This window comes from Branchiostoma lanceolatum, chromosome 2 (assembly GCF_035083965.1).
Source record: "Branchiostoma lanceolatum isolate klBraLanc5 chromosome 2, klBraLanc5.hap2, whole genome shotgun sequence".
In the NCBI taxonomy this organism is placed as follows: domain Eukaryota; kingdom Metazoa; phylum Chordata; class Leptocardii; order Amphioxiformes; family Branchiostomatidae; genus Branchiostoma; species Branchiostoma lanceolatum.
Window position 1 is genome coordinate 36,276,239 of NC_089723.1, and position 24,100 is coordinate 36,300,338.

General features: G+C 44.2%; 1 protein-coding gene across 1 annotated transcript in view; it reads left to right on the forward strand.

The window, feature by feature from the left end:
- Window positions 1–23,854, forward strand: part of LOC136428890 (uncharacterized) — a 52,211-nt gene extending 28,357 nt beyond the window's left edge. The window contains exons 4-14 of the mRNA XM_066418713.1: window positions 14,692–14,852; window positions 15,280–15,343; window positions 16,906–17,008; window positions 17,430–17,569; window positions 18,194–18,317; window positions 18,791–18,874; window positions 19,117–19,280; window positions 19,867–19,925; window positions 20,154–21,379; window positions 21,716–21,784; window positions 22,218–23,854. Coding sequence (XP_066274810.1) covers window positions 14,692–14,852; window positions 15,280–15,343; window positions 16,906–17,008; window positions 17,430–17,569; window positions 18,194–18,317; window positions 18,791–18,874; window positions 19,117–19,280; window positions 19,867–19,925; window positions 20,154–21,379; window positions 21,716–21,784; window positions 22,218–22,528 — 2,505 coding nt within the window. The 3' untranslated portion in view covers window positions 22,529–23,854. The remainder of the gene's footprint in view (window positions 1–14,691; window positions 14,853–15,279; window positions 15,344–16,905; window positions 17,009–17,429; window positions 17,570–18,193; window positions 18,318–18,790; window positions 18,875–19,116; window positions 19,281–19,866; window positions 19,926–20,153; window positions 21,380–21,715; window positions 21,785–22,217) is intronic.
- The last annotated feature ends 246 nt before the right edge of the window (window positions 23,855–24,100 follow it).

Sequence of the window (24,100 nt, forward strand, 5' to 3'; positions counted from 1 at the left end):
AAGTAACCTCTAGAAAGATTAACAGACTAACAGTATTTTCTATTGTCGCTCACGAGTGTTGTTGTGTTCGGGGCAAAAGCGTAACGCAAGGACGTCTGCTTTTCAACTGCAAATTTATACAGTGTGAAGTCGTAAACAAGCTGGGGCGGTACGTTGAGATGGTAATGAAACATCTCCATATTTACTAGCGGAATGCCATGTGACAGGGCATTACCCAATGACAGACAAGGGTGGCTTTTTCAAACTAACCGTATATCCCAGAGACAGAGATTTTTTACAGCGAAGACAGCTCATGAAGGAAGTTTGAACTCAGTCGTTTCAACCCACAAGTTATGGCCACGAGGTTGTTCTTGCCACCCGGAACCCGGACGGAAAAACGTAAAGCTGGGACAAGGACATCAGTCTGTACAACTTGGTGAAACCAAGGCGTTTTCATAGGATTATACTTCCTAGGTGAAACCAAGGAGATTTTGGTGAAACGGATCCGGAGTAGGATGGAGATGCTGAACGGGGCATGCGGGCACGCGATTCGGGACGGGGAAATCATTACTTTGTTGTATCTCCTAATCCACCCGGTACCAGTGGAGACAACGGTTAAACAACGGCGTGAGTGAAATCGGAACCTTTCTACCTGTCTTGATAGGAACTATTCCTGGCGACTCGCCCAACACTGGGACCGGAATCGTGGACTTGGAAATGGCGCAAAATGGTGAAGGGAGAATTTACCGACACTACGTGAGATTCGGATCCCTCGTTGACCGTGTCAAGTACAAGTTAGAATATAACGACTGATGACGAAACCGCAAGTACCTAGTAAGTGTTATTCAACCCGAAATGATTGTATTACTACTATTCACTCTATTTGGCCAATTTCTACTATTTTCCTAGCGATCCGCGGAGCCTGGTAGAGGCTAATAAGATACTAGCCTGAATGCCAGACCCCCAAACTCTGAAATATCTATCGTCACGAAAGATATTTTAGAGTTTGGGGGTCTGGCATCCAGGCTAATAAGATACGGGAGGGAAGAAAAGTTAGTGTTAGGGGTTACGTTTTGGTGTTAATAGTTAGCTAGGGTTGGAACTTGGAAGTACATTGTAATAGTCAGTAGTTGGGGTAAGGAATAGCCTGAATAGTTTATCAATGTTTGGTATAAGGTGACATTTTTTTAAGATGAAACTGGTAGTCCATATGTAAGAAATCATTTATTCCATTTTGTATGTGTTTATTTGTAAAGATTGGGAGGGGTCTCGCTATAATGGTGTAACACGTTTTTATGCAGTATTATCATCTTTGAAATAAATTGTTCTTAACTTTTATCGGCCCTGTTGACTTTCATATTCATATTTACCTGTCTATGTAAGGTTTCGGAATGTTTAAGCCATCCGTAGCAAGTTAAGTCGTCGTAAAGGATTAAATTAGATACTGTGTAATGAAAAGGAAACTTATTGTAGAGACTACGTTTTAGCACGTTAAGCTCGTGTTTTTAGCACGTTAAGCTCGTGTTTTTAGCACGTTAAGCTCGTGTTTTTAGCACGTTAAGCTCATAAAAAGGCTACGGAAAACACCAGGAAAGGTATAGCTTTAGGTAGTCCTTAGGCTGCGTGAACGGCACATGAACGTAGGGAAATCGTGACGGAAATAGATTATAAAGATGGACGAAAGATTACGGAATTAAATGTCTTTCCGTGTTGGATCTTCCGTAAAGGTACGGAAAGATTGTCCATAACGACGCCTTTACGCCTTGCAGATACCACGTTTGTAGCACGTTAAGGTCTTAAAAAGGTCACGGAAAGCCCGAGGAAAGGTACAGCTTTAGGTAACCTTTCAAGCTGTGTGAACGGCACATAAACGTTGGGGGAATCGCGACGGAAATGTGTGATAAAGATGGACGAAATGGTACGGAAAGGTCTCAATAAGCTAACACTTTCCGTCTTGGAACGGACGGAAAAATTGTCCTTAACGACGCCTTTACGCGTCGAATAGTCGCGTAAATACACGTGAAGAAGTGCAGAAACGTACCTGAACGTACTTTCGGAAAGGGCACCTTATATGCAAAATTTAAGCAGACGTACAGGGGTCGTTAAGTTGCGGAAATAGTGAATAAACGTCACGTTTACGCTGCATTTAAGTATGCTTAAATACCAGATTTCGTGCCGTGAGCTATACTAGATGAAGAGTTTACACGGCTGTCCGTCCCGAAAAGTCAATGTTGTTTTATGATCAAAAGGCAGCTACATGTACATTAATGAGTTCCAAAGAAAATTCAGCTGTATCGCACAAGGGACAATTTGTTCCTAACCTAGTACAACCCAAGAACATTATTAATGCATATTGAGCCTGACCATTCTGAAAAGTCTATGTTGTTCTGTGAAAGGCAGCTACACTAAAAGCCTACGATCGCTAATGATCACGTTCGACTAGCGAATGGTTTGAAACTGCGCCAAGCTGAAGCTGGCCGTCGGTTCGGTAACTGAGTTGTTTCCTAACGATGCAGTCTAGATATCTATATCTCTATCTGTATGGTCGGTGTAACAGCCATTCGGCGTAACACATGTGCTTCGCAGGCACGCGGCGCGACAGTAGCTGGTTATATTCCTCTGAACGACCTGCCACACCTAATCTTTGCACATCTTACTGTTAGCGTTGTTTAACGCTATCTAGACATGTATCCCAGGGTGAGGTGTTTTGTCTCGACATGGTAGAACTATGTCAACCATGCCCCTCTCACGACAATAGACGTTGTTATACCAAAGGACAGAGTCTGTCGACATATCAAAAAGTCAACAAGGGATAATCGGGCCATGAGACAAAACAAAACCTCGCTTGTACAAGAAACCGTCCATCTTGAATTCGTCTGTCGTTAGTCCTGCATCCTTCCAACGTAGGGAACACTCATCACACTTCTTAACTTGACTTAAGGCCCCAATTCCACTATACGGCGATCGCGCTGCGACCTCGCTGTGACCTAATGCTTAGGTCCCAATTGGAAAAAGGGGCCCTACCGGGTAGTTCACGGGCTGTTTTTTTTTGCACGTCAGGGTGTGACCCCTGCGTGGCCCCGTAGGAAACCCTGCGGCTGCTGGGCTATTTTTGAGCCCGGCCGGGACCCCGAATCATTCTAATCCGGCCTTAAAATCAACGCGGGGTCCGGAGGCGATCGTGCGCATACTTGATGGTACCTCCCCCACCGACCGTGAAAGTACGTCTGATAAGAGAACAAAACACACAAAGCGTAAAAAGATTCTTTTTTTTAATCTATGAAATTCGTTGAGCACTCGGTTGGTCGCAGCGCGATCATATATAGCGAGGTCGTCGCCCTGGTCGAATGGGGGTGTTAGTGTTCCTTCTTCGTTGTCTTTTGTCAGTGACTTCTGAGGAGAAGGAGCTCTGGTTTGAAACCTTGTAACTCCAGTTTGGCCTTTAGTCACTGACGAAAGACAGCGGATGCTAATTTTATCCGGTTTCTGAGTAACTGTTACTTTGTGTCCATCTTGAGATACTCTGTCGTTAGTCCTGCATCCTTCATACGTATGAAACCCTGATCGCGCTCCTTAACTTGTCCCCCGTGTGGTCTGAGTACCATCTATCACCCGCTGGATACAATGGCGCAGCCGCAAGTCTCGGCACCAGTTTATATAACCTCGGCACGACACGCCGCTGTTTTGTCGACTGCCGAGTGTACACAACATCCCAAATGTGAAGTTTGTTTGTGTAAGAGGACAGGGGTGTTATACGAGTACCGCACAGAGACGCGGACACTTAGAACAGGGTTCGTGGGAGCAGAGCAGGTCGTGTTAAAGTTGCCGTGTGGGAGGGAACCTCGGTGGCCTGCTCCCTGGCGCAGCGACTGGTGATTGTCATGGATACTAGCTTAGGGATGTTCTGTTTTGAAGTTCAGGAACCCAGGCGGTCGCGATCGGCAGCTTGCCTGATGAGAAAATCTCCTATACCTCCTTCATTGTAAACAAATAGATTGAAATTAAATTGGGTTAAAGCGCTGACGTAGTACATAAATCGTGATGATCCCATGAGGAAAACGAGTCTCAAAGAAAGAGATGCTATACACGTATAAACCTACTCTTGTATAACTCACGTTGGTATATCTTCTAGACATAATTAACTGATTACAGAATCTGAACACTCAAAAGTGTCACCAATATAAATGTACTGTAGATTGATTTAAGGGCGCTCAATATCGCGGTAAGAGGGAAAAGGAGGCGTTCTAATGATCGTAGTACGCATTGCAGGACAGAGAATATATCTGTTGTCACGAGTTCACGGTCAAAGCTCGCTCTAAAACCGCGAACCTTAAACCACCGCGAATCTTTCACGATGTACAGTAGTTACAGTCTTGAGTCTTCAAGCGTAAAATGTTAACTCAATGCTCTTTACTCCCAGAAAAATACAACCTAGAACTATGACCCACTTTAAACACGCTATTGAAAATCCGTCGTACAACGGTTGTCGCTAACAGTACATGTAGTTGTGAAATCACGATTCGCTGTGCAAAGAGTTTCGGAATTCCTGAGGATAATCCTAACGGAAGGAAGGCCATGACGACCCATGAAACTGAGATTTAAGCGTAGATAATTGATTATCATTAAGTAATGCGAGACACTCGTTACAGCTGTGAAAGTTTGTTTTTATTGTCACCGCTTCCATAGAAACACTTACACGGATTTGACAAGTTTATGCTTGTTGTGACAAACGTAAAATATGAAGTAGCCAAAACCCACAAGAGATTCGGATATCTTTTCCAGACTTTTCGTGACTGGAAGGACTTTAGCAGACACGATATGACGTAATGGTTAGAGTGTTTGGGAAAATGGTTAGAGTATTTGGCCCAGAATCAAGAGGTTCTGGGCTCAATCCCCTGACATGGCTTGATGTTGTGCCCTTGGGAAAGGCACTTTACACAAATGTCCTCACTTCACTCAGGTGAAGAGATCGTCCTACTCGGCTTCCGTTAGGGACGTCCTTCGGCTAGGGAGTTAAATGGAGGTCGAGTTTGAGGACAGCCACACCTCGAGCACGTTAAAGAACCCACCACACTTATCGAAAAGAGTCGTTCCTTGTGTAAGTGAATTATTCCGATCTAAAGGGAGTAGGGAATTTTCTCCCAGTAGCCTTCTTATATTTTTTTGGCTATTTAGTCCTCACTCTTTGTGTTAGTCTCAATCATGATGATGTTTCTGACTTCGGGAGAAGAGATGCTGTCCCATTCCTGAGTAAGTCTGATGAGTTAATGTTATCGTTCATCCAACAACACAAGGACGTTTCATGGGTCTACTTACTACGCCTGTAGACATATCTTCTCCGCAAAGTCCGCATTACTCTGTCGAGTATACGTATATGTATAGTATTTCAAGGAACGAGATCTGTCTTCACGGGTTGGGTCATTTCCGTACATCGACGTGTTCTTGTAGAGCCCCTGTCACACTTGTGCGTATATACAAGCCCGCATGAGTTGCGTATTTAAAACATGTTTTTGGTCAAGATTGAGTTTTCAGCCCAAGAAGTCATTTCCTTGATTTGATAAGTAGGCTGTAAAACGGTGGGTCAACGCAGAAAACAACTTCTTCCCCGCAAACTTTCCTAAAACCTAGGAAATGTTAATGCGCAACTCGTGCAACTTGAATATACGCACAAGTGTGACAGGGCCCTACAAGTTCAGACCCAAGCGCGTTCCGCACGTGTGGATTTCCGATATAGAACACGGAAGGTCAGGTTAAAACCACTTGTGCATGTATTCCAGACGGAAAGACAGGCGAGGACCGAAGAACTAGACGTCGATGGGTGAGCGACCGTACAGCGACCAATATCTGTGTGCCCCTTGATTCCATAATTGGAATATGATGCAAGATGATAGGGTCCTGTCACACTTGTGCGTATATTCAAGTGCGTATGAGTTGCGCATCAACATTTCTTTGGTTTAAGTAAAAGTAAAGTTTGAGGGGAAGAAGTTGTTTTTCACTTTGACCCACCGTTGTGCAGCCTGCTTATCGAACCAAAGAAATGACTTCTTCGGCTGCAAACTTAAACTAAACCCAAAACATGTAAATACGCAACTCACGCGCACTTGAATATACGCAAGTGTGCCAGGGCCCTAAAAGAATGATTTGAAAGACAACTGAACACATTTAAAAATCGTTCTCTATCACAAAAATTCGTAGAGCGATCCGTCAAATATTCGGGCGCTCGGCGGTCGCACTCTCCACAGGAAAGGGGAGTGTAAGGTCGTGTCCCGGCCGTGTCTGGTTGCTGACCCATGCCGACCAAATGCGTCTAATTTTCCGCGGATGGTCGAGAGACAAATTGACCGGCCCAGCAGCGGGGACAGGTAGCACAGAGCGGCCACTGTTCCGCCCTCAGGAGCCGGAATGTGCGCGTGACGGCACATTCGTCCATCCTCGTTAGAGTCACACTTTATCGAGCTATTTTGTCACAAGATCTATCCTTGCCACTTGAACAAATTCCACCGCGCCAACTGTGGCGAGAGAGACGCCCGTTGTTGGAATTCCTTCTCTGCTGTATCGGTGCGGGCTCAGAAATGGGGTCGACCAAACCGCCCTCTTCATTTGGCACGCTGAATTAATCCATTATCTTCACTTAAATTGTTTTCATTACAGTCCATCCCGCTGAACAGAGGGTCACCTGCATGTAGCGCCGACCCTGACCTTACATACCGTAGTGTGGGACGTGGTACACTTTCTCAGCGCTGCCGGATTTACATACCGAGGGAAAAAGTAGTCATCTCTCAACAATTCATGCTTCTGTGAAGAGCTTCATTACTTAAACCGTTTGAAAAGGGTCGATCTTGTTGATTTCGGGGTTTGTGTTATTCTCCAAGCAGAGGTTTTGGTCGAAGGCTAGTAGTAGTTGGTCGCGATTTCTTTCGTTTGCCTCCTACTAGACCCCGACTGGAACCTCTGCTTTGAGAATAGGTTTGTGTATCAAGACGCAGTAATCTTTCAACAACTCATACTTTTGTGAAAGAGCTTCATTCATTTTGAGGATCGATCTTGTTGTTTCCGGGGTTTGTCTATCAACAACGCACAGTTTCTGTTGAAGGCTTTGAACTCAACAGCAACATGTTTGCTTCTGTCTATCGCCCTTCGCTCGTCGCCGCTGTACCCGCATTCCTCTCTCTCATTCTCTCTCTCTCTCTCTCTCTCTCTCTCTCTCTCTGACTCTCTCTGACTCTCTCTCACTTTTCTCTCTCTCTCTCTCTCTCTCTCTCTCTCTCTGTGTGTGTGTGTGTGTCTCTCTCTCTGTGTCTCTCCCCCCCACCCTTCGCCGCTAATTCAGCTGGCCCTGATGCAGTCCACTACAGCCTGTTTCTCTCTTCTGTTCCACAGTCCTTGCAGTGTCAGTCCAAGTGGGTGGGGGTTAGCGTTATTTGCCGCTCTGGTGACAAAGACATTTACAATGCCGACAAGACTAAAAACGTACTCGCCAGTATAATAACCTGCTAAAACATCGCGTTTTGGCAGCGCCTGCCAATTCTGTCGGAGACTACGAAGGCTAATTGTTAGCCACGCTTATCAGCGTCCTTCTCATATTATATGCTTGGTTGACTCTGCGCCCATAAATTCAGCTTCAATGTCAACATCTTCAAAAGCGGGCGTATTTTCCTACAGACTTCGACATAGACCAGACACAGACCCGGTTGTTTCAGGGCGACCCCGTTGTCCTGTACTAGACTCTTACATAGGCCAGACATGGAGGCAATTGTTTCAGGGCGACCCCCTGTCCTGTACTACGGACTCCAACTGAAGAGGTGCTGACAGACGATATGCATGAAATGTCGTGCCAAGCTCAGTGTCGACGTCATGATGACAGAGGTGATGGCGTGAGCTACGATTGAGGGACAACAACTGTGAATGGACTACGAGTGTTAATGTTAGAAACTGGGATGTGGTAGTGTTACGTACTTCTATTGTCAGCGTCAAAGCTCATAACCAGAGCAATGAAAAGTTGTAAAGTAGTGCTGCTGTTAACTGTCGCTTGGCAGAAATACGGTGAATGAAAACCCAATAATGGCGTGAGCTACGATTAAGGAACAACAACTGTGAATGGGCCACGTCTGTTATAGACTGTTGTTCCTGACGTGGTACTGTTACAAACCAAGATGGACTCCACTATTCCTGTCAAGCTCATTCTCAGAGCAATCACTACATGTGATTTCATACAAAGCAGCATTTCTCTTAAATGTCGTGAACAAGGCGAATGAAAAAAAAAAAAAAACTAGAACAGGCACAATATGCTGCATTCTGTTACCAGGGTCATCTGAAAAGCAGATCAGTAGATCTGAGATGTCCTCTGGTAAAATAAATAAAATTGAAATTGACTTCATGAACACAAGTCTCAACGACCTCTGACAACTGTATACTCCTACACACACACATGCACACACTCACACACTCACACACACACACACACACACGCACACACACACTCACACACTCACACACACACACACACACACACACACACACTCACACACACACACACATACACACATACACACACACACACACACACACACACACACACACACGCACACACACACTCACACACTCACACACACACACACACACACACACACACACTCACACACACACACACATACACACATACACACACACACACACACACACACACACACGCACACACACATACACACACACTCACACACAAGCTGACTTCCTGTCCTAGCTATTCTGGATTGTTCACGGTCAGACGTCTGACTTTCATCTTACAGCCGCTGTTAAACTGCGGTTACACGGAAACATGCCATCCTTGATCCCTGGTGACTATACTAACCCCAAAACATAGCTTGTACCGGGTACACAATCCCCCGTTACTTTCTTAGAATGGAAGCGGGAACGACTATACATGAGTCATCTCATCTTCAAGTGTCCGGTGTTCTGAGAAGAGGTCGCATTTACCTAAAAGTAATCAAAACAAAAACAAAGCTTTCACCTGCTTGTAACGGTCAAATTTTCAAGTGTTTATCAATTTTCCCTCGTGATGTACCCTTGGTATGTCCCAATATATAATATTTCCACACTGCCTACCCTGTTGACTAATAAAATCCATAGTTTCTCACGTCTAGTAAGACATAGGCACACCTGTCTGCCCTATAGACCTCCCCTCTCGGTCGGTGGGGTTATGTGAGGTCAAGTTCATCTCAGCTTTCATCTGTTTGTAACGGTTCAATGTTCAAGTGTTTATCAATTTTTCCCTGTGATATACCCTCGGTATGTCCTAATGTATAATATTTCACACCGCCTACCCTGTTGACTAATACAATCTATAGATTCTCACGTCTAGGGGAATTACTAGTAAGACATAGGCCCTTTAGGCTGCCTCATAGGCCTCCCCTCTCGGTCGGTGGGGTTACGTGAGGTCAAGTTCATGTGAGCTTTCACCTGATTGTAAAGGTTTCATTTTCAAGTGTTTATCAATTTTCCCTTGTGATACACCCTCGGTATGTCCCAATGTATAATATTTCACACTGCTTCTTTGTTAACGAATAAAATCTATAGTTTCTCACGTCTATTGGAATTACTAGTGAGGTACATGCACTTGTGTCTGCCTTGTAGGCCTCCCCTCTCGGTCGGTGGGGTCACGTGAGGTCAAGTTCATCTGAGATTTCACCTACTTGTAACGGTTCAATGTTTCAAGTGTTTATCAATTTTCCTTTGTGATATACCCTTGGTATGTCCCGATATATAATATTTCACACTGCTTCTTTGTTAAATGATAAAATCTATAGTTTCGCACGTCTAGTGGAATTACTAGTGAGGCGCTTTAGTTTGCCCTGCAGACCCCCCCCCTCGGTCGGTGGGGTCACGTGAGGTCAAGTTGATATGAGCCTTCACCTGCTTGTAACGGTTCAATTTTCAAGTGTTTATCAATTGTCCCTTGTGATATACACATGGTATGTTCCAATATATAATATTTCACACTGCATCTTTGTTAAAATCATAAAATTTATAGTTTCTCACGTCTAGTCTTACTAGTGAGGCTCAGTTTGCCCTACAGCCCCCCCCCCCTCGGTCTGTGAGGTTACCTGAGGTCAAGTTCATCCCTCACGAGCACCTCTAGCGTGTTTCCGTTTCCTCTCCCATCGCTGTTCAGTTCCCTCTGCACAACAGCCGCCAGAGTTTCCCGGGACTGAGAGGTGACCAGGAGTCCCGACTGATGTTTCTTCCTGACCCGGGTATCCCGACTGTTGGGACTAATTATGTTGTACATATGAATGGTTTATTTCAGAAGGTAAAATAATGCTCAACAGTAGCAGTCAACGGACTGAATTGTTGCTGTAGCATTCACATTAAAATTCATCCACATCATTACACAATTGAATACGAAATCCATGATACAAACACACATTAATTATTAAAACCATTAATTCTTTAAGACAATATACAAAGATCTTAGAGATAGACATTACATATACGTATTAAGCAAGCGGACAATGAATGGTACGGCACTGTTGCGATATCGGTTTGTATTGCAACGAGGATTGTTAAGTTTATGCGACGATCTAGTTTGGCGCCTACTAATGTGACCTCTGGTGGATGGCAAAAGGTGTTGGAAATGTACAGATTGACTAAGAGTGTTCGCAAAGTTCGTGACCAGTTGAAGACGACGTGTCTGGAGGGAGGGTAGACCCAAGTGAACACAGGCATCAGTGTAAGACGTGTAGTCCGCGCCCATAATGATCCGTACAGCACGGCGTTGGACCTTCTCGATTCTGTTGCTCAGTGTGGTGGTCAATCCTGAGTGCCAGATAGTAGCGGCATACTCAAGAACTGGGCGAACATATGTGACGTAGACTGTAACGAGATCTTCAGTGGGGATATGGAAGTGTTTCAGTTTACGGAGTAGGAACAGGCGCTGGCTTGATTTGCTGCAGATGGCGTCGACGTGGGAATTCCATCGCAGGTCGTGCTGTAGGAATACTCCTAAGATCTTCATCACTTAGTACTCCGCGCCTTTGATGCCAGCGTTCAAAGGGACTGTAATTAATTTCCCAACATGACCTCATTGGCACGCCTGGAGGAAACACTTAAAGACGCCCTCTGAGGAGCTCCTTTTCTTGACCTTGAGGAAACAAAATCGGGTAGTAGAGTGTGCATGGCTGTGGGGAGTAAACGTACCTGCATCAGGAGGCTCTGCCCTGTATTGCCTATTTTTACAACATTACTAGCTTTGGGGGCTCTTAAAAACAATCATTGTATTGATTTCATCAACACATGTACATAGTTACGCTGATAGATGAATACATACAATAGGTAAAAAAGGTGCTGAATTAGATGGACAATCCATTGCACGGATACAAAGGTGAGCGCTCTGACAACTTCTGTACGACAAAATGTGGCAGATGATTTCCCCATTCCATTCTTTACATCGCAATCTATTCATAAAGATACGTTGGGGAAATCATATACTGACACATGGCATCTGTCGCATCTATAGAATGTATCATTATTGACAAAAAGTCACGCAGTAGATAGTTTGCTCATTCTGTATCAAAAGAACGCCTAAAACAGTTTAGTTGGAACATAAGGGAATCGTTCAAAAAGGTCAAAACCTCTGATTAGCTAAGTTTATGCACCCACGTATCATGCCAAGGCGGACTGTTTGTTTCGTGCACTTGTGATGGCGCCCACACTCGCGATGGTGATCTGCTTTGAAACACCACATCTGTCTACATACTTCATACCTTGTTGGGTTCAATGCTTTGTTTACTTGTGTTACTTGTGTAAGCTGAAACATGCACTGCATATTCTGAATGGTAGCCCGATTAATGAGTCCCATGAAATGTAACTTGCTATTTATGATATGACCTTTAGTTGTATATATTGTCAGCGTTTCTTTAGTGTGGAAAACCCATTGAAAGCTGCAACTGTTACAGTTCTCCCTGAATATATCTCTAGTTCAAGAAACTTGTATCCAGTTAGCTATTGCATATACGTTTCGCCGATAAATCATTAGGTGAAGAAGGATATAGCTCTTTCATATGATATAAACCTTTGACATGTGGTAGCATGTGAATAGATTCCCTATAGCTAGCCCTAAACAGAATGCAACTTTCATTCGTAAACCTCTTTAGCATCAAAATTGTTTTCTGAATACGACAGCCAGTCTTACTTTTAGGAGCAGTAAGGTATTGCCTGCAATGCCCCCCTCCCATGCCTTCCCCTGCTGTAGGCTACGTTTGCTTGTTACTTTCAACTGATAACGACTCAGTCGAGTTCCGAGCAATTACTCGGAGTTTGTTTTGAGACGAGCACGCGAAGGTCTGTCAGGACAAGTTCGGTCACTCCAGAAAACGTTTCGCACCTGTCTGCAACGTTTACACGTGTGACAAAAGCAGTGTCAACAACAATCCGGTCTTTACAGCGCCTCTATGCGACCCCTTTCTGCTTTATCAACCGTGTTGTCACGGTGTACGCAAGCTTCTGTCTCCGTCAGCGAGGATAACACTTAAGACTGTACTTATGGCTTCGTGCATGAAAACCGGGCATACCGACAGCAACCGTCTGGGCATCCGTGTACATAGCCAAATGTTGTTGTTATTGTTCACATTGTAGTACCTAGTGGCACATAGGGAAGCAAGTTTCCTTGCTGTTTCAGTAGCTGGGTATATCCTACAGGGAGGGGTCGCTAGCAATCCTCGCGAACACAAGACCCTTTCGAAAGACGGGTGCAGCCCCAGCCAAGGTGTCCTGTCCCAGGATTTGAACCGTGGTCTCCCAGTTACCAATTAATTGGAACCAGGACCTCAACCGTGAGGCTGCTACTAGTTGAGCTACAGGGACATCCCTTGGGCATCCGTGTACTTAGCTGCAAGTGAAGAGATGACGCATTCAACAGGACTAGCATTCTGCCATTCAGCACAAGCGTTTTCTTTGACCATGTCGTTTTCGAGTGAGATGAGGTCAAGGTGAAGATAGTCCCATAGCCTCTTTGAGGCCGTAAGGGTTATGGGTTGTTACCCACTGTGTCTAGGGCACGGTAATGGAAGGCGGAGCCCATCCATCTCCTTTCACTGTCTTTTACCTCCCCAACCGAAGTCAGGTACCCATTTGGAATCTGGGTGGAGTGAGTACATTCGTATAAAGTGCCTTTCCCAAGCACACACCGTCTATACAGGAATCGAACTCGCTCTCGTGTTTGGTTAGTATCATAACCACTCGGCCATTCGAGTCGCCACCTGTGAGATATATCATACAGTAAATTGGAAGGCAGCACAAAATCGCTGTCTAGGGATTCCCTACAGGAAAGCAAGGGATTAAAAGACGAAAACTAAACATCAAAGAGGATTTGATAACTGGAATATTTTGAAATGCAAACCGCACGGCTGGAGGTTCTACCCTGTGCCAACAAATTACACGGTCTTCCCCGCTAACCTTTCCCATGTCGCCAGAGGTCCCGATCGGTGCAAGGAATGTAGCAGGGGACGAGTCCCCGTGTCAGCTGTCATGGCGCTGCTATCTTCCACCTGCTGCCAGTCACCTGACTTCAGCTCCAGTCGTTTTTACACTGTCATTTACGTAATAGGAGCTACCTGCTACCGGGGAGACTAAAGTGATTGCGCCTGCGCCCAGACCCCAAGTAAAAAACAGGGTTTAAACCATTGAAAATCCTTTTTGGTGGGATTTTTTGTGAAATCTGGGCAGTATAGGAGTGGCTGTGGTAGGACAGACTCTGTATTTGCTGAATTAGTTAGAATAAATGGTCTGTCTCTACCTTGTGGGTTTTGGTACCCCCCTGATATAGTGGCATGGTCTTCAACTGGGTGTCTGCAGCCTGTTGAACCTATCCAAGGGCTCTGTTTAGGGGGGGGGGGTATATCTGGAGAATAGCCGTATGGAATTTGTCAGGAATAAATCTGATGACAGTTGACATAACTGGTTTGTATTTGAAGGTAAGTTTTCGTAGTCAGTTGTTTTGATTCTTGAGATAATGACACTTTCTTTTTCTCCACTTCCCCATAGGGCTACATGCATTAATGGCATTTATTGTAACACTTTAGTCTCCCCTACCCAGGAATCATTACCACAGCAAGTTCAGAACATGCCATGTCTGAAACGTGCAGTACCATAAAAAAACGCCAGGCGGTCCATAATCAAACTCGTGCATAAAAAAGCGCTAGGCAGTCCATAATCAAATTCTTACTATGCAGACTCCTACACACATAGTGAAATACTGAATATAATACCATTCCACCCACAGCTTCTCGAGTTATGCCCTCCACAAATTCACAAAGTATTCCACAAAAGACACGAAAAACATTGCCTTCTTGACTTTTGCATTGCTAACCATGGTTAGTTGTTTATTTTGATGTATCAGTTCTATGGGGCACACACTCTTGCGGCGCAACAAAAAGACAAATCAAGGAGGTTTTAAGGAGATTGGGCAAACATAAATACTATAACGTTACATGATATATACAAAACTGTTGTAAGAAAAATCTTGCAACCTCCTTGGTAACCTGTATGACACCACTTATAAGCCTATCCAGTGAACCAGTTGTGTGACATTAGATGAGTGCACGTTGTGTGTACATTGTGTTTTATTTATATTGAATAGATTACTATATTGAATATTGAATCTATTGATTATATTGGCATATCTTGCTTAAATCTTCCTTGTTTGCTGCTTTTCCACAGAGATACTACCGACAGTACGGCGGTGCCCAGTCGCCTCGTTCGCAGTCGTCCCGTGCACAGGGGGAGGGGGGCAGCGTGTGGACGCAGTGGACAGGATGGTCACAATGTTCACGCACCTGCGGGGGAGGGGCCTCTGTGCGCACGCGCAAATGTGTCAGCAGGTATTACTTATTATTATTATTGTATCAAAAATTCTATTATCATTGATCTTATTCATTAGCCTGAACACTACATGTGCAGCCAAGGTTGCTCAACTAACGGGTAGCTATCATTAAGGGCTGTTATTACAGATTTCCGATAGCAAACCTGTTTCAAGATGGTCGACCCATGGCGTCATCAATCAACATGGCGGAGCCCATTGACTTTAGGGTAGAACAGAACACTTTTGCCATCGTTACGCGATCTCAAAACCTGAATGGATGCCCCTCTTGTTGGGAAAACTCTGAAAATTCATAGGTCTGGATCGTAAATTTCACTTATGAAAAAGTCACTTATTTTGTTTATTTATTTATTTATTCAAAATAAATAAAATAAGTAATTAAGACGTGATCAAAACTGTCTTTTTATTCAATTCTTGTGATCTATAAGACCTGGTTCTGAAGGGTCGCCGTGTGAAGGGGAGGGCAGAGAATACCGAGTCTGCAACAAAAGGGTGAGTAATTTTACTCGGCAATTCATAGTGAACGTAAGATTCAGCATGTAGTTAAGAATTAAGCGACATCTGTGGAAAAAAGATTAATGCAGATATACTATAAAATGGACAGTACTACTTGTATCATTCTACTCAGCTATGAGAGTTTGTTTGTGTCTTTATTTAGTCTCGAAAATGCTCTATTCGGTCATCAGGGCCGCTTTTTATAGAGGTCGAGTCTCCCTGTAGATTTGTTAAAAAGGGACACTCTCCTGTTGCTTGTGACTTTCTCCAAGTTTGATGTCATTCGGACAGGTATCCAACAAATTATGCTGTTTTCTTTTCAATTCATGGCATAATTGCCTCATTTGCATAAATTTGCATAAAGAGCCTTGGAACCATGATGTCCCACCTCGACCATAGAACAACATAACTTTTCCTTAAAATGATCAAGGGGCATCAAGCTATGATAGTGGACTAAGTATTTTAAGGGTGTCCTACGTTTGTCAATTTCCAGGCCTCTTCTGAGAATCTCCTCCTGGACTAACATAATTGACTAATATCTACCTACCTTTTACGGACCATGGTTGAAGTCAAACCACGGGGTTACCTTTTATTCTTTAGAAGTCGTTTGCTCCAACCGACTAAAAATTTTAAAAAGGTCAAGGTCGGAAAAAATATGTTACATGTTCTGCTTGGATGCAATCAGGGGAGCGAACTGGAGTTAGACCAGGATAGATTCCAAGCTACTTCCGACCCAAGGCCGACCTTGGTCGGGGAGAGGTCGGGGAGAGGTCGGGAGGAAAGTCGTGGGAAGGTCCTGAATGTGTGACAGGGAGTTAAGGTATCAAAGAAAACCACTGGTGTTATTTATCATGACAACAGTGCAAGACGACAAAGTCTCGACCTGTGAAACAATGCGACATTTGACTTCAGGTTGTTCATAAGTTACTGTTGCCTTGAAAGCTTGAGACGTTGACAAATCCCTTAACAAAAAGGGGTCCAAAAGTCAAACACTCTTCCAAAGAACGCTGTACGCGGGATCAGTCCAATGCCAGGGCTTCACAGAAATAGCGAACCGAGAGGATCACGGGTGAATTGAGTTGCTATGGTTACTTACTGTGCCAGAAACACGTCCGTATGTGAATGCGCTTCAGGGCTGTTTTGCTGTAAGAACTCGATGTGAACAAGCACGATTTTGATATTTTAAAAGCGTAATTGTTTTTTATATAGGTACTCGTAATTTCTGATAAAGAACTTATTGAAATGTCCGATGTACTCAGTGACTAGTGTATTATCTTTTTTGCACTGCACCCTCCTGATGATAAAACGTCATTGGATAAAGGGTTGTCTTAGGCTTTTAGAATGTAGAAATTACAGGTTCATGGCCGAAGGCTAATTGCACTACATGGTGGAAACACAGGAGACATACATGTGACAATGGACAGTGATTGGCATTGTTGCTGTAACAAGAGACACTCAAAACATCCGTGTTGGCTTTATCTAGACAAGTTGGGTTTCACTTCTTGTATGTATATTCTACATCTTGTACAGAATAAATATGGTTTTGAACCTCCCTGCAGGAGTGCGGACGCGGCGCCGTTGACTACCGCGCCATGCAGTGTTCCCTGCACAACAACAGGCGCTTCCTGGGCCGGCTCATCTACAGATGGGAGCCGCATTATGGTAAGTACTCCAAGCAGACGTAGAAATGGGAGCTCATGTCGTTTTTATAGTTACTCAACATCTGCTTGTAACGTGAACGCTCATAATTCCGTCGGGTTCCCTAAGACCGCCACATTAAAAAATGAGATGTCCAACCCGGAAGTTCTTTTGCTGTACTTTGGAAAGCTGCTAGGATGCCCATTATCGAACTTGACCTTTGGTATTGAGACCCCTGCCCACCTACCAAATATCATAAGGATCCCTCCATAGCTTCTCTTCTTTCTTTTCACAAATAAACAGTTAGGATCCCAACATGACTACAGCAGGAGGCATCTAAAATGGTAGGTTGTTTTGGCTTTACGTATTGCAAAATGAATTCAACGTTCTCAACGTTGAGTTAGAACGTTCTACATTGGTCTTTTACACGAGCGCCCCCTTTCAGTTTCAGGTGGAAATCCATGCGAGCTGAACTGCATGGCAACTAGGTACAACTTCTACTTCGGCTTCGGGAAGGTGCTGGACGGGACGAGGTGCTACGCCGACCCGCAGAAGAAGAACATGTGCATAGCCGGAAAGTGCATGGTGAGCTCTCGATTGAGTCCTATTTTGAAATACAGTCAAAACTGTCCAGATACCACACAGGAGACCGATGAAATTGGGTCTATATGAACAGGTGGTCACTATACATAGGATTCTTAATGCTTGTGTCAATGGGAACTTATCTAAGGGACCCCCAAAAAGAATAACCGATCGATTCTACCGATAGAGATCGCAATCGAAGTCGACAGAGATTGCAATCAGTAGATAGGCCAGCACAATCGGAGATTCAACCAGTACCATTGGATTCCACTTGGCGAAGTAGAGATCCCGAAGTAGAGAATCTGACCGGAATCTCTACCGATGAAATACTGTACTGCCGATTCTACTGGCAAAGATCCTGATCGCTGTCTCTGTCGATCTCTATCGCCAATTCTGCAAAATCGCAATTTCCATCCTGACAAATACATGTTGACAGAAATGGGTTGTGACGGAATCCTGGGCTCGCAGCGCAAGGAAAACGCCTTTCGCGTGTGTGGCGAGAGTCCCCGATCGCAGAGATCCTGATCGCGATCTTTACAGATAGAATCGCTGTCTCTGCCAGATCACGATGTCTCTACTATGGTATATATATACTCATATAAATTTATCGTTTCCTGTTGCTGACAGAAAGTGGGGTGTGACGGTATCCTGGGCTCGGAGCGCGAGGAGGACGCGTGTCGCGTGTGTGGCGGGAACAACGCCACCTGTGTCAACGTCAGGAAGGCTTACATGACGTCATTCCCCTCCAGCGGTAACACATTTTTCCTTGTTTTGCATAACCGATAATCATTAAGCAGAAGATTCATATAACTTTGTGCTTCTTGTCCAATGCTCGTTAAACACATGTGAATCGCATAATTGATACACAAGTTTTGTACGTTAATTAACGCTACAAGCTGCGAAATACAGGACTGTAAGGTTTGGGTAGGGAGAGTGGACAAAAAACGGGGCATATGACAACATCTTCCCCACCGGTACCAACCCCTGCTTGGAGAGTAAGGTTTGGTCCAGTCACCCTAGGATGGAGCCCAACTCTTTTGTAAGTGTGGTGGGTTCTTTATCCGTGGTCTCCTCAAACCAAGGGCCTTCGGCTTTACGTCCCATCCGACTTTACGTCCCTAGCCGAAGCAAGGTACTCATTTTCATTTATGCGAGTGGGAAAAAAGGTGTTAATTGTCTCTCCCTATGATATGATTACGATGTGCATGCTTTCTTTCTTTCCAGGAAGTTTTGGCTACAACGAAGTGGCCATGATCCCAGCCGGAGCCATGCACCTGAAAGTTGAAGATACGAGCAGGAACTACCTTGGTGAGGCCGAGTACTTACAAGTAAATGCCACAATATCTCGTGCAGAAACCTCTAAGCCCTACATGTACTATATCAGAATACTGTTGTGTATCAAATATATTCCTGGATCAAAAGCTGTGCCCCAGAATTCAATATTTTTACTATATATCTTTTATAGATTTGAAGCTTTGATATAAGCTATTAACTCCGACATATTTCAACCATCACGGGTTTAGCAATAAAGCATTTTCATTGGTTCCCAGCTCTGATGCGGCAGGATGAAACGTCCTACGTCATCAACGGCAACTGGATCATTGATTGGCCAGGAGTCTATGACGTCAGGGGCATGCCGATTCGATACGAGCGATCGGCCGAAAACGAGGTTATCAACTCAGTTGGTCCAATCCCGGAGGACCTGCATCTCATGGTACGTATCTGGTTCTGATCACGTGCAAATCACGTGCTCTTCTAGTGTTGGAAAGATACAGTCAAAATTGTCCTAGAATGAAGACCACTCAGGAGACTGATAAAATCACATAAACTAGAGTAGACCCCGGTCGTGCACCGTGATAAGGGGGTATGAAGTTAGTTACGTTTGGGACCGCATTCTTCACACTGCAGCAGCGACACCTAGCGGCAATGCGAAGAACAACCAGTTGGGAGTCAAATTATCACGGATTCCTTGCCCTTTGAGACTGTTCCATGCCATTTTATGGGAAGAAATAAAGTTTCAACAATGTTTCAAAGTTTCTGATACTCAAATGAAAGTTCATCTGTGAAAGTTCATTGGTAATTGACATTATAAAGATTGTATACGTTATTTTCCGTGCACAAAGATAAGCGCTTGTCGAATGTTTTCGACCAGCTTGATTGAAATGACAGAATTAGAAATAAAATGCCTTAACGCATGCTACTGTCCCTGAATCCTTGTTGGTAAGCGCTTTACTTTGTGTACAGAAATAGCATGTAAACCTTTTTTAAGTCTCTTACACATCAGTTTTCCCCCTACACAGGTTCTATTCCGTGAGACCAACCCAGGGATCCACTATGAGTTCTGGCTTCCCCTGGACAAGTACAACACCATTTGTTCTATTTATTTTGAATTTTCTTTCTATTCATCTAAAAAAAAGTACTGCATTAAGAAGGACAGAAACACGTACAATGCAGTCGTGTCTTACCCCTTACAGTAAGATATTCTTTTCTAGCTTTGAGCGTATATTGTGTACCATGGGTTTTTTATTACGTGATATGTATCGAAATATAGAATTTGACATTTGTCCATGCAATATCTGTTCTTTAGGTACAACACCATGATCCGCCAGCACGGGCAGACGTACATCGGAGGGGGCGGGCATGTGGAGGTGGCGTACCCCCGTCCGCAGTTCCCTGCCCTTCCTCCTCCCACCACCACTACCCCTGCTCCCACAACCACCACCACAACAACCACTGCCGCACCGAGGCGGACCGCAAGACCGTTCAGGCCAGGTAGAGGAAACACGGGTTACTGGGTGTGGGTGCCCGCACCGAACACCGGCGGGTCGAACCGCAACAGAGACGGTTACTGGGTGCGGCGAACCCCGGGAAGCCCTGTTTCCAACTCGAACGGGAACAGGTTCGGGCTTAACAGTAGAGGAAATCGCCACAATTCGGGTGGAACAAACAGCTTCCAAATTCCTGGAAGAGGAGTGCACACGGGAATAATTTCTGGAGGATCGCGTAGTTCTACTGGGACGAACCGATTTAACCTGGGAAGACCCTCTTATCCGAGAACCCCAACTCAGACGAGAGTAGACAGCGGCTCGCGAGGTAATTCTCAAACGTCTTCCAGAAATACAGGAACCAGACATCACAACCAAAGAGCGAACGTGACTCCGTCGAGAGAAATTTCTAGAGAGCGCCCTTCGCAGCAGAGTGGAAATAGTAATGTACGTAGACCGCCATCTTCCTCTCAGGGTGGCTCGACCAATGAAAACGCCAGGAACCCGAACGTTCCTGATTGGCCGTCCTCTCGTGGTGGCTCGACCAATGGAAACGCCGGGAACCCAAACGTTCCTGATAGGTCGTCTTCTTGGGGTGGCTCGACGAATGAAAACGCCAGGAACCCAAGCGTTCCTGATAGGTCGTCATCTCGGGGTGGCTCGGCCAATGAAAACGCAAGGATCCCCAACTTGACACAGGCTCCTGATAGGTCGGCCGTCGTCGGCTCTACGAAGGCACGAACGATTCCGAACAACAACAGACAGTCCTCTCGGGAAGACTCGGAAGAAAAGCAACCCTTGCCCGGTCGCAACGTTCCGAACAGACGGCCCTCTTCGCGAGAAACCGTGTATGACAGAAGATACAGACCGGAAGAGGACACAAGTAACGAGCTTATTCCTGGTAGGCCTGCCAGCGGGGATACAAGGACGACTGGGCGGACCGAGAACGTTATTCCCCCGCCGCCTGACCCAGTGCCGCCGCCACCAGTGTACGGCCCCGCGGCGGGGACGATAGGGGTTAGACCTACACCAAAGCCTACTAAGTATGGTAAGTCGTGTTCACATTGTTACCATAGTAAGAGCACTAGATAAAGTTATCAAGACTTATGCCAAAGATTAGGGTACTGGCATCGTCATATAGTCTTTGGAGATCTTGTTTCAACATTGTATTTAGAAATTGTAACTTAATCTCTGGTAGTTACTCCATCAATAAACATTACATTTGTAGCGATCTTATATGCCATTTCTGTACGAAAGCTTGATGGTAAGCACTGTGCTTTGTGAACACGAATTGCGTATAAAATCTCTACAATAACGTTGATTTCCGTTACATAAGAACTTTCGTTCGAAAATTAACTGTGTTTTATTTATTTCACCCTTAAAGACAGTGTCGGCTGTCTTGCGTGCAGGAAAATCAAAGGACGGTTCAAGAACTTCTGCAGAAGTGATTTCGGTAAGTATTCAACAGACATCTTCAAAAATGACATGCCCTGAAGTACGCCGGTGTCCGATTCTTAGCTCTGTTCGTTTTACTGAGAACTCACCTACCGCCATGCCTGTCCTTGGTGCTGAATGTCATTGGTAAAAGTTTATTCAAGTGTCTGATCAATAATCTCGATTATATAAGGTTGTCCAAATGCACTGTAACGTTGAAACCACAATATATTGAAGGCAATATTTCTAACCATAAGGTTTCCGTTGTACCAAATTACTTCCTATTGGCTTTCCTGTCCTTGGTGCTGAATACCGCTGGTAAAGGTTTGCTTTTTAAATGTAACTATTAACTCTTCGAAATACACTCTAAAATTTCAAGCTTTGTATGGATAAAGTGCCATGATTATATCGATAAGTTGATAGCTGACTCAGATATTCCGTTCTCTTTCCAGTCGTCCGTGTTTTGGTGATGTCATCTAGAGTATACGCCGACTCGGTCCGGTATGACGTCAAGATCCTCTACTCTTTCAAAAACACGTTCCCGTTGATCTCGCGGGAGTTTATCTGGGTGGACGGCGTGTGCCCGTGCCCCAAACTGGTTGCCAGGCGGGAGTATGTCGTCATGGGATCCCGCAGCGTCATGCAGCAGCGAGGGGAAGCGAGGCTCGTGATTGGTCCGAAGAGCTGGGTGAGGCCTTGGCGGGAATCTCTGTTCGGCATCATGGAACAGTTCAGGAGGAAATCTTGCCAAGGGCGGACTTGAAAAGTAGAGAAAAACTGTAATCTTTGAAGTCAAGTCCTGAAACCTTTGCTGTAAATATCACTTGTTGGAGACTCTGACTTCACATAAGTAATGTGTATTTCACGATATAAATCAAACGTTGATATCTGGCAACATTTGATGAAATGTATAAAATATAGCTGAACATTTAGAGTTTAAGTGTAGATCAAAAGGTTTACTAAAATTTTACTAGAATGTCACAAGAATTTTAGAGACTTATATAGCAAATACAGTTTACACCGATGATGTATAAAATCAACCCAACATTTTGTCGTCATGTAACGTTATATCATATCTATTCAAACCCACCAACGTCTACGTTAAACCAAGGCAGCTTCAAACGACTAATAACTTCCATCAGAGTTTACCATACTATACAGATGTACAGAATTGACAAACGTGTAAAAACCGGGTACTTTTGAGGTGGTCATGTATTATATAGTAATGTATACACCGAGACGTCAACATATGATGTTGTAATGATATGTATACATGATATGTAAGTAATGCCTATAGCAGATACGTAATGCCACAACCTTGCCACATTAAACTAATATTCAAATTAAATGATTACAAAATACGTCAATGAAGGCTAGACATCAAAGTATAAGGCAAAGTAACACTCAAGCAACTGGATAGACGTTTCAGGTAGTATCCACTACCTTTCGTCAGTTACACCGAGCAAGATATTACTGTGTCACCGACGAAACGTAGTAAGTGCTACCTGAAACGTCTGACCGTTTCAAACATCTATCCAGTTGCTTTATCATCATCATCCAGTTGCTTGGGTAGCTGTCAAACTGTATAAATGATTACAAATTCTATACGGTATATCATAAGAGTATTTAAATTACTTCCTCTTGCTGTAATAGTGACAATTTTGACTACCGTATTGTTCCGTATTAGACCGTTTCGCTGCATATTGTACACCTATATAACATTATGTATATAAGTGTAACAACTGTTTTCTTGGCGTATATGTAGAGGATCATATATACATGAACAGGTCCACATATAGACCAATGGAAGTGTCAAGCTTTCTCAAATATGCAGATGGCTGCACAATGTATGATCAACATGCACTTTACTTTTGTGTAATCAATTTAAACTGGACGGGAGCTGTAAATTCATAATCACGAACGTAATCACGAACATACCTCTTAGTGTTTGAAATGTGATACCTCATTGACCCCCTCCCCCATTTGCAAAGCTATACAATCTCTAAGTATTATCACCTTTCAGTACAGTATATAAAGATGTATGTATTCTTTGTACTGCGTGTAATAATAAAACATGGATACATTCCAAGTGCATGCTCTTTATTTTGCTAAGGTTACAAATACGAAAATGTCGTGTGATATGCCTAAGGTTACTCTACCTGAATTAATGCGAAAAGACAATTAAAACATGTGCTTTCCACATTGACAGAATGGCGGATTCTGAATTCGTGCATGTCTCTGCCGGCTGAGGGTGCCTCTTTTATATGATCTACATGGAATCTGTATAGTCATGATTGTTTGTACGCAATCTGAAACGCTTCAATTAATATTTTCT